This window comes from Orcinus orca, chromosome 1 (genome assembly GCF_937001465.1).
Source record: "Orcinus orca chromosome 1, mOrcOrc1.1, whole genome shotgun sequence".
NCBI lineage: Eukaryota > Metazoa > Chordata > Mammalia > Artiodactyla > Delphinidae > Orcinus > Orcinus orca.
Window position 1 is genome coordinate 200,170,797 of NC_064559.1, and position 11,173 is coordinate 200,181,969.

The 11,173-nt window shown below is 48.1% G+C and overlaps 1 protein-coding gene across 1 annotated transcript; it reads left to right on the forward strand.

The window, feature by feature from the left end:
• The first annotated feature begins 2,856 nt into the window (after nt 1-2,856).
• On the forward strand, nt 2,857-11,162 carry LOC117202388 (spermatogenesis-associated protein 21-like). Its single transcript, XM_049697452.1, has 5 exons — nt 2,857-3,072; nt 4,733-4,884; nt 6,729-7,045; nt 7,723-7,832; nt 10,388-11,162. Exons 1-5 carry the CDS (start codon nt 2,944-2,946, stop codon nt 10,685-10,687), a joined length of 1,008 nt encoding a protein of 335 aa, XP_049553409.1. The 5' UTR covers nt 2,857-2,943; the 3' UTR covers nt 10,688-11,162.
• The last annotated feature ends 11 nt before the right edge of the window (nt 11,163-11,173 follow it).

Genomic DNA, 11,173 nt, shown 5'->3' on the forward strand with positions numbered 1-11,173 from the left:
ATGAAGGGTTGATACAAGCTACAACACAGATGAACCTTGAAAACATCTGCCCCGTGAAAGCCAGTCACCAAGGACCACATAGTGTATGATTCCATTTAAATGAAATGTCCAGAATAGGCAAGTCTATAGGGACAGAAAGATTAGTGGTTGCCTACGGCTAGGGGTGGGGTGGGAGGACTGAGGTGATGGCTAAGGGGTGTGGGGCTTCTTCTGGGGGTGATGAAAATATTCTAAAATTGGAGTGAGGATTGTCCAATTCTGTGAAGATACTAAAAGCCATTGAATTGTACACTTTAAGTGGACTAGTGGTACAATACATGAATCAAATCTCAATGGAGTTGTGAGGAAGAAAGTGCCCTGAAAGGGGGACAGAGTCTCTATTGGCCACCCACCCCCCTCAATTCTATCCTCAGATCCCATGCCTTTCTGCTAGGGGTGGGGCTTCCTCTTCTCATCTAGATTCTCACAGAGGTTGTAAGCTCCAGATGGGGATGGAGAGGGGGCTGGATCCCCTCCGGAGCCTCTGCCCCCTTAAAACTCCAGCTTGTGGAATACTGGGACCTGAGAATTCTGAGGTTGAGACTGCGCTTTCTGAGGTGGAGACGATGGGGGGTGCGTTTGAGGGGTCTGGGAGGGGGGCAGGTTTCCCCCAGATGGGTCATCTAACCCTGGGGCAGGAAGGCTCAGAGGAAAGGGGAAGGCTTAGGGAGCCCTAATGGGAGAGAAGGGAGGAACTCCAAGGAGAGAGAGAGGGGCTCGGTCACAGAGCTGACCTCCTTGTGCCAGGTGAGAGCCTAGGTCCTTTGGGAGGCTGGAGCTGCACCTGCAGTGGGGGTCACCTGGCAGCGGAGGCTTGTTTGCGTTGTGGGGATACAGGCCCAGAGGGTAGGACTGCAGGGTAGGCAAGGTTGGGAGGAAAGGAGAAGGGAGAGGGGATTCGGGTCGGCAGCTGTTAGGGGTACCTCCCCTGTGCCCCTTGTAAACAAACTGTGAGAGCTACCAGACCCCCAGTGTATCCCCAAGGCCTGATGTCACATGTCTGTTAAACAACTGGTGATTGCATGGGTGAGTGAGGGAACGAATTAAGCTTCTTTGGAGGCAAGATAATGTGGTGAGATAAGCAGTCTTGGGAGTCACACAGGCCTGGGTTTGAAGCCGGTTCTTCTGCAGGTTTGCTGTGTGGTATTGGACAAGACTCTGGGCTACCCTGAGCCTCCGTTTCCATATCTTTAAAACAGGGCTGAACCCACTGACCTCAAGGACAGGGTGGTTAGAATACCGTTGGCAAACGTGCCCAGCAAATAGAAGGTTCCTCCGTGGATGGTGGCCGGCCTGTCATGATTTAAAGTGGAAGAAGCAACATCAAGCTCCTCAAGGTCTCACTGAGGGGGTAGGATTTACCCTTAGAAACCAGTTAACAGTGAAGAGAGGTCCGTGGCGTCTCCGTAGAAAGGGTGTTGATGTTGCCTCAAAGGAATTCAGAGGCCGGAGAGAGGGCTAAGGTGGTTGGAAGCTTGGAGAAGAGGTGGGAGCTTGAAGGATGGGGTGGGAGGTGCTGGAGAAAGAGAGAGAAGTGGGAAACGAGCAGAGAGGCTGGGGGATCTGCAGGGTTAGGATGGCAGGAGTCTGCCCAGATTAAAACAGAATGTTTGTGTAGGGTGTGGCAGTACAGCCAAATAGGAGGTTGGGTAGGAGAAGCAAAAATAGAGACCCTAGGGGCTTCCCTGGTAGCTCAGTGGTTGAGAATCCGCCTGACAATGCAGGGGAAACGGGTTCGATCCCTGGTCCAGGAAGATCCCACATGCCGTGGAGCAACTAAGCCTGTGCACCACAACTACTGAACCTGTGCTCTAGAGCCCGTGAGCCACAACTACTGAGCCTGCATGCTGTAACTACTGAAGCCCACGCGCCTAGAGCCCCTGCTCTGCAACAAGACAAGCAACCACAATGAGAAGCCCGCGCACCGCAACGAAGAGTAGCCCCCGCTCGCCACAACTAGAGAAAGCCTGCGCGCAGCAGCAAAGACCCAACGCAGCCAAAAATACATAAATGAATTTATTAAAAAAAAAATGACCCTAAGAAAGGCTTTAGAAAGGGATGTGTCCAGGGCAGGGTCAGGGTGCTTTGGTGAACTACCTATTGCCATTGGTGACTTTAGGGCCCCCAAGACAGACGTTCCCCACTCCTATTCCTTAGCTCCAAGAAGAACGGAATTTTCCTCTATAGCAGCAGCAGCCGTGACACTCTTGGGCTCTCTTTATTTTTGTTTTGTTCTGTTTTTGGCTGCGCCGTGCAGCATGCGGGATCTTACTTCCCCGACCAGGGATTGAACCCGCGCCCCCTGCAGTGGAATCGCAGAGTCCTAACCACTGGACCGCCAGGGAATTCCCTCTTGGGCTCTCCTTAAAATGCATCTTAGCATATTAAGGGCTCTGAGAAATCCTGCAGGAAAGAGCCTATTTCATTTTAACTCAGCACTTTCCAGACACATTTGGCCTCAGAACCCTTTTTTTTGTGTGGTGTACCTCATGGGACCAATATCCCCAAGAACACCTGTTAGGAAATGCTGCTGTAGGGAAAAGTGTGTGGGTTTTGGGACCCGATAGGCCATGGTTTGATTCCTGCTCTGTGACCTATTTGGTGTTGGACCTTGGGCAAGTCACTTTGTTGCCCAGAGCCTCGTTTTCCCCAGAGTCATCATGAGAATTGGGGAAAATATGTGGGTAACGCATGTGGCTGGCTCTCTGGTCTTGCTGCATGCCTCTCCTATGCCAGGCCTGGTCCTACCTCTTCCCCTGAGCCAGGCTCTCTGCATGACAGACTCCACGTGGGCTGCTGAAGAGGCAGTTAGGTCATGGGCTTGGTGGAACTTTGATTGGATTTCTTTTCTGGGAACACAGCATTTGATGCTCCTCACTTGGTACCCTCGTTGGCCCTGGCACAATGCACAACAGAAACGCCCAGATGTACGTGGAGTGTAGGATCACGGCTCCAGAGGCCCAGCCTAGTCCTGGCCTGAGGACTGCCAGCAACAGGGCTGGTGTTGAGCCCACCATATCAGAAGTCAGCCAGGTAGGGACCTGCATCTCTACTCCCAGCAGCCACCTTTCCTTTCCCCTGCCCAGGTTTCCGTCCCTCCCCAACTTCTTTAATTAAGCCTCTATTACAAGTGGCACAAAACTCAATTCAAACTGGATTAGGCAGGAATGAGAACACATCAGCCTGCGAAACTGACAAATCTACCTGTAGACTTCAGGTATGGCTGGATCAAGGTGCTCAGTGAGTGTCTCAGCTCTGCCTTCCTCTGTGGCATTTCCAGGCAGGCTCTCTCTGCAAAATGGCAAGAATTGCCCTGGCCACTCCAGGCCTAAATCTTCCCATCTTACATCCTCTGCCTTAGCATTCCTAACAGGAGGAGAGCCTCTTTGCAATAGTTGAAGAAAGTCTCTGGTATCAGTGTCATTGGCCCAGGTTGTAGTCATATGTTTATCCCTGAACCAGTCACCATGGCAGGGCAGAGTGGCCTGGATCTCTTGGTATAATGGAACCGGAGGTGGTACTCAGCTTGCTCCGCTGAGCCGCGTGGGCCGAATAGAGACAGGAAGTTTCCCATAAAAGAATGTTGGCTTTGTTATCAAAAGAGATGCTGGCTGGGTGAGCAAAACAAGAATTGCCTACTTACTTCCATGGCCTTTAGCCTCCCTGTCCGTTATATCCTTTATTCCCCTGACAGCTGCTCAAAGCTTCCATCCATGACCCTCCTCATCCCCTAGCCTGCAACCTAAGCTCTCATTGCTTCTCTCGGCCTCTTTCCATCAAAAAAAAAATTTTTTTTTTTTAAATGCCAAGTGGCATGAATTGAAGAGCACAGAGAAGATCTTCTTTTCTGTGTCCCCAGAGCCAAAAATGTCACCATAAAAATAGTCAACACTCCCTTGGATTAAGTATCACCCTCTCCCTGTAGCCTCTGTTATAAATCATGGCTTCTCCTAGGTCCCCGGAGAGGGCCTGAAATGGGGGTCTTGGAAGGAGGCTGGGGTAAACATTCAGGGCTTCCTTTACCTGCCCATTTATTTTTCCAATGCGCATAGTCAGGGGGTCTCAGTGCCACCACTTAACCGGCTGTATGACCTTGGGCATGTCACTGCAGCCCTTTGAGCCTCATGGGCTCATGTGTGTCATGTTGAGGATTAACTGAGTTAAGTCCCTGGAGGCACCTGACACTGGCCCTGCCCCGTGGTAGATGCCCTTAGTGTTGGCTCACAGTGAAAACTTGTATTATCAACTGATTGAGCCAGGTTGCCTGGAGTTTGCTGACTCAGGTGAGGCTTGGAGCTGCCTCTAAGTCACTGACTCAAGGTCACCCAACTAGAAAGTGATGGGCATCAAAACCCAGCTCCAGAGCTTGAGCTCTGAAGTAGCGGAAATTGTGGAAGCCTCTCTTGGAACTTGTGAGGGTCTTGAAGTCCCCCAGGGCACTCTGTCAAGTTGTCCTCAGTGGCATCCCCTTGGCCCAGGTACTACTCTGGACTCCAGGTTCACGCTGGAGCCATCGGTGCTGACCGAGCCTCTCTCCCCCTGGCCCTTGTCTCCTCCTTGCCTCTCTCCAATGTCTTCCCCAGTTAGGCACGGGATCTCCCCGTCCCTGAGGCCAGGACGATGCCAGAGAGTGGGAGAATCCCTCCAGAATGGGCCAACACTTGAGCCAGTACCATGGGCATCTTCGTTCTAGGTTGTGTTTACAGATGCTGAAGGGATAGACAGTGGGAAGCAGCCCTCATCAGAACCAGGAGAGCCAGAGGACGGGCCCAGACACAGAGAGGCATCAGAGGAGGGGTCTCCAGAGCTCAGCACCCAGGAGCAGATGCCTCCGGCGGGGCCAAGGTGAGCCAGGGGCTTCCCAGAGAGCAGCTCCAGGAGAGAATCCCCTGTGACTCACCTGGTGGGGGGGGGAGAGGAGGGACAACTTCCAGGCTAAGGTGGATCCACCAAGTCACAGCCCCTGTACTTCTCTTTCATAGCATGAATCACACTAAATAATTGTTCATGTTGACCTTTTGTCTGAGCTCCCCCACTAGACCACAAACTTCTGTGATGTGTCTTGTTCAAGGGGCATTTATGTCTGTTTAACCTCACATCCCTCATGCCGTGGACTCTGCCTGTAGCAGATGAGCAATAAATACGTATTCACTGAATTCATAGAAGAATGAACAAAAGAGAGGCTGAGAGACACAGAAACACACATTTATGTGGAATTATTGTTATTACTTTCTAAATATTGTATATATCTTTAAGCTTGCCTACAGTGAGAATATATTTATTCTTTTTAAAAAGAGAAAATGGAGGGGCTTCCCTGGTGGCACAGTGGTTGAGAGTCCGCCTGCCGATGCAGGGGACACGGGTTCGTGCCCCGGTCTGGGAGGATCCCACGTGCCGCGGAGTGGCTGGGCCCGTGAGCCATGGCCGCTGAGCCTGTACCTCTGGAGCCTGTGCTCCGCAACGGGAGAGGCCACAACAGTGAGAGGTCCGCGTACCGCAAAAAAAAAAAAAAAAAAAAAAAGAGAGAAAATGGAGAGAGAGCCAGAGAGAGGCAAAGTGAAAGACTTGGGAGACTGGTCAGCTTATCATTTAAATTTGATTATAACCAAAAACCTCTAAATAATCTCTTCTACACGATAAGTTAGGGGAATCAATCAAAGCCAGGTGTCAGCACCCCTGAGACAGGCGTTGCGCACCGTGCTGGCAGAAATAGAAACCATTTCCACACATCTGCTTAGACAACTTGGCAATTTGTTTAAACTGCTTTAAAACTGTCTTTACCCTCATCTATTTCTAGAAATATCTAGGAAATAAGTGCATATTCAGGCAAAGTTTTATGCACAAAGATTTCCATATTATTTTAAATGCTAAAAAATTGGAAATGCCAGTGTGCACTAAATGCTCATAATAGGGGGATGGTTAAGTAAGTTATGATTTTCTATAAAATAGAGAATTTTAGGGGACTTCCCTGGCGGTCCAGCGGTTAAGACTCCACGCTTCCACTGAAGGGGGCGCAGGTTCAATCCCTGGTCAGGGAAATAAGATCCCACATGCCACACAGTGTGGCCAAAAAGTAAAAAAAAAGAGAGAGAGAGACAGAGAGTGAATTTTATACTTTCATTAAAGAGCATGCTTATGAGAGATTTTTGGCATGGGAAAAATTTAGATTATACTGTTAATTGAAAAAAGATTGCAAAATTGTATTCGCAGTATAACTAGGTAAAATTATGTAATAATTGAAGATGGTATTTAAATGAATCCCCATTAAAAATATGTATGTATATCCTTAGGAAGAAGCCTGCAGGAAATACTCCGGAATATTAAAGTGAGATCAGATAGGTGCAGATTCAAATCCGGACCTGTCAACTTCAGCTTCATGACCCGAGGCTTAAGTCTTCCGACCTCTCTGAATCTCAGTTCTCCCTGATCTTTCTTTTTTTTTTCTAAAAAGCAATAAGTAATAATAAAATATTAAATCCTAACTCTCTTAAACATTGACCTCAAAGTGTCTGTGATTGGGGGAATTCACATTAGTCCTTTATTCTTTCTCCTAGGCATTAAGTTATGCACCTATGGTGTGCCGAACCCTGTGCGGGTGCTCTGGGAACTACGAAGAAATATAAGAATGTAAAACTCTGCCCCAGTTTGGGAGCTGAGGTGTCCCTTTGTCTGTTCTCCCCAGGATGAAGCAGTCATCTTTGGCCCCCACAGGAAGGGCCCGGGGAGCTGCAAGCAGGCCAGGATCAGGCCACGCCAGGAAGTGAGCTGGAGGTGCTGCCCTCCAGGGTCCCTGCAGCACAGGAAAGGCTGCAGCAGCAGAGCTCATGGAAGGAGACCAAGGACCAACAGGGGAGCCAGCAGAACCTAGGAACTGTGGAGGGTCAGTTCCCCGAGAGCCGCCAGGTAATGTCCATGGAGACCTGGGCAGGAGGGTATGGAATGACTGACCCACAGGGGAGGCGAGGGAGCAGGGAATTGTTGGAGGAGATGATGGGGGGTTCTGTGTAAAATTAAAATCGGGACATGCTGGTTTTAACAAAGCTCAGACAGCTTTTCACGAAGATGGCGCCGAAGGCAAGGAAGGAAGCCCCTGCCCCTCCTGAAGCCAAAGCTAAAGCAAAGGCTTTGAAGGCCAAGAAAGCAGTGTGGAAAGGCGTCCATAGCCACACACACACACAAAAGAAGATCCGGACGTCACTCACCTTCCGATGGCCCAAAACTCTGCGGCTCGGGAGGCAGCCCAAATATCCTCAGAAGAGCCCCCTAGGAGAAGCAAGCTTGACCACTGTGCTACCATCAAGTTCCCCTCACCACCGAGTCAGACATGAAGAAAATAGAAGACGACAAGGGACTTCCCTTCCTTGTCGGAGTGGCAGAGTGGTTAAGAATCCGCCTGCCAATGCAGGGGACGCGGGGTCGAGCCCTGGTCCCACGTGCTGTGGAGCAACTAAGCCTGTGCGCCACAACTACTGAAGCCTGCGCGCCTAGAGCCCGAGTTCTGCTACGAGAGAAGCCACCTCAATGAAAAGCCCGCGCGCCGCAACGAAGAGTAGCCCCTGCTCACCACAAGTAGAGAAAGCCTGCGCGCAGCAACGAAGACCCAACGCAGCCAAAAATAAATAAATAAAAAGAAAACAAAAGAAAGGAAAATAGAAGACAACAACACACTGGTGTTCATTGCAGACGTCAAGGCCAACAAGCACCAGTTTAAACAGGCTGTGAAGAAGCTCTATGACATTGACGTGGCTAAGGTCCACACCCTGATCAGGCCTGATGGAGAGAAGAAGGCACATGTTTGACTGGCTCCTGACTATGATGCTTTAGATGTTGCCAACAAAATTGGGATCATTTATACTGAGTCCAGCTGGCCAATTCTCAATATAAAAATTTTCACTATAAAAAAACAAAAACAAAGCTCAATTTTTTTTTTTTTTTTTTTTTTTTTTTGCATTACGCGGGCCTCTCACTGCTGTGGCCTCTCCCGTTGCGGAGCACAGGCTCCGGACGCGCAGGCTCAGTGGCCATGGCTCACGGGCCCAGCCGCTCCGCGGCATGTGGGATCTTCCCAGACCGGGGCACGAACCCGTGTCCCCTGCATCGGCAGGCGGACTCTCAACCACTGCGCCACCAGGGAAGCCCTCAATTTTTTTTTTTTTAATGCTAGGATATTCTAGCATCTGTTTCTTAGCTGCTGAGCACTATGGGACCCTGCAAGATGTGGTTAGAGTATGGTACCTTTTCCAAACTTATTTGAATGTAAAATATCTTTTAATTTATTTTTATTTTAAGATTTAAGTTTTTTTTAAAAAAACAAACAGCTTCAGTGAGGTATAATTGACATACACTTGCGCATACTTCAAGTATACAATTTGATGTTTTGGACACCTGTATACCCACGAAACCGTCACCACAATCAAGAAAACAAACACATCTATCACCCCCCAAAATTTTCTGTGCCCCTTTGTCATCTCTCTTCCCATTCACCCCCAGCCTCAGGCAACCACTGATCTGCATTCTGTCGCTATAAATTTGTTTGTATTTCCCAAAATTTTCCATAAACAGAAGCATACAGTATCCACTCTTTTAGTCTGGCTTCTTTAAATTATCATGATTATTTTGAGAGTCAGCTATGTTAATGTGGGGATGAATGTTTTATTCTTTTTATTGCTGAGTAATATTCCATTGTATGGATAGGTCACAGTTTCTTGTCCTACTATATAGCACAGGGAACTATATTCAATATCTTGTGATAGACCATATAGGAAAAGAATATGAAAAGGAATGTTTATATATGTATAACTGAATCACTTTGCTGTACAGTGGAAAGAAACAAAAACCAGTTTCTTCATTCTTTCATCTATTGATGGACATTTGGTTCGTTTCAACTTTTTGACTACTACAAATAAGACTTACAGAAACATTCATGTCTATATGTACATGTACTTTCATTTCTCTTGGGCAAATAAATGCTTAGGAGTAGAATGGGCCATATGGTATTTGTATGTTTAACTTATTAAGACACTGCCAAACTTTTCTCCAAGGTGGTTGTGCCATTTTACGTTCCCATGAGCAATGTATGAGAGTCCCACTTGTTCCACATCCTCCCCAAAACTTGGTATGGTCAGTTTTTAATTCTAAGCATTCTAATAGGTGTATAGTTGAATCTCACTGTGGTCTTTATTTTCATTTTCCTAATGACTAATCATGTCAAGCATCTTTTCATGCGCTTATGGGCCATTTGTATATCTTTGGAGAAATGCCTATTCAAATACTTTGCCCATCATTTTAATTGAATTAGTCAATTTATTGTCGAGTTGTAAGAGCGCTTCATATATTCTGGATACGAGACTGTTATCAGATCTACGATTTACAAATTTTTTCTTCCATTCTATGGATTGTCATTTCACTTTCTGACCTTTTTTTACAAAACTGGGTTGTTTTTTTATTCTTGAGTTTTGAGAGTTCTTATCTATTCTGAATACAAGTCCTTTATAATATATGTTAATTTGTAAATGTTTTCTCCCAGTCTGGGAGCTGTCTTTTCAATTCTCTTAACAGTGACTTTCAAAGAACAGAAGTTCTTAATTTTGATGAAGTCTAATTGCTCAGCTTTTTCTTTATGGCTGTGCTTTTGGTATTATTTCTTAGAAATCTTTACTCAACCTGAAGTCACATAGGATTTTCTCCGCTGTTTTCTTTGAGAAGTTTTATTGTTTTAGGTTTAACATTTAGGTTTATGATCCACCTTGAGTTAATATTTTGCATATGGTCTGAGTGATGGATTGAGGTTCATTTTTTGCATATGGCTGTCCAACCATCCCAGCACCATTTGTTGAAGACTATCCTTTCTCTGCTGAGTGTGCACCTTTGTCGAAAATCACTTGACCACATATGTGTGAGTCTCTCTACTTTGTTTCATTCATCTATTTGTCTATCCTTATTCCAACACCACACTGTCTTGATTATAGCAACTTACTAAAGTCTTAAAATCAGTTAGTGTAAAAATCCCCTTTGTAGGGAGTGCCGTGAAGGACTCTGGTTCTTTGAAACATCCCTTGGGAAATCCCATTTAAAGAGGACATCTCACTTTCTGCAGGCTCCCATTCTACCCGCACAGAGAAGCCTGGATATGACTTTGGGCAGGTCCTGCCTCCTCTGGGCCTCAATGTCCTCATCCCTCAAAATGATGGAAAGTGGGTGACCTTCTAGGGGTGCTGGGAGAACTCAGTAAGATAATGCTTGCAGTGCTTGCTTGAGTAAGGGTTTGACAGCTGGCCTCTGGTGAGTGTTGAGGGTCAACTGAGAGCCAGGATGGGGCTCACCATCTTGATGTCCTTGTCCTTGGCAGGACCCAGAGTGTCAGCCCTTCCCAGGTCACCTGGCCGCCAATGAGCCAGACATAGTGCAGCCAACAGAGCCTTGTTGCACCTTGGACAGCTGTGGACAGCAACTGGGGGACAAGCCCCCCAAGGGAGTGGACACCCCACCCATCAGGCCACAGGGCGCTCTGCCAGAGCCTGGCTCAGGGGGACATGAGGACAGTCCCCAGGAAGCAATGTCCCTAATGCCCACGGCAACTCTGGAGGAAAAGACGGCCCACTCTTCCCCACCATCTATGCCAAGACCTAACACACCCAAAGAAAGGTAAGGCATCCTCTGATGGCCCCCCACCCCACTCCCTGGCCCCAACAAGACTGCTGTTCTGCTAAGCTACAGGGGAGGTGAATTCTAGTCCTGACAGCTCCTGATATGATGTAGAACTTGGTCAAGTCATGCCCCGCTGGGCCTCCATTTCCCCATCTGTATAGTAGCTCTAATACCAGAATTCTTTGTTCCACGGGCCTATTCTTCAAGAGCCATGTCCCCACAGGGGATGTGAGGGTATGAGGAGCCCGTCTGGGATTAGAAGGCCAGGGGAACTAAGCTGGGGCGGTGGACCTGAGTGTCCTGGGGGCTGAGAGAAGGAGTGGGCAAGGGGCAAGCCTTGAGCCGAGCCCCTCCCTCACCTGGGAGTTCCTCCCTTGTTTAGGGACAAGGCTGTGGAGATCCAGGCAGCACTGGGGCCTGTTCCTCCACCTGTAAGTAGAGCCACAGTGGGGATGGGGACAGGGTGGGCTGGGGATGAGGAGGATGA

What these genes read in the sequence shown, in the direction of transcription:
- LOC117202388 (XM_049697452.1), top strand. Translation starts at nt 2,944, where the DNA reads ATGCACAACAGAAACGCCCAGATGTACGTGGAGTGTAGGATCACGGCT. An exon ending in CCATATCAGAAGTCAGCCAG is followed by an intron (nt 3,073 to 4,732) that starts GTAGGGACCTGC and finishes TCTTCGTTCTAG; the next exon opens with GTTGTGTTTACAGATGCTGA. An exon ending in GATGATGGGGGGTTCTGTGT is followed by an intron (nt 7,046 to 7,722) that starts AAAATTAAAATC and finishes TGTTCATTGCAG; the next exon opens with ACGTCAAGGCCAACAAGCAC.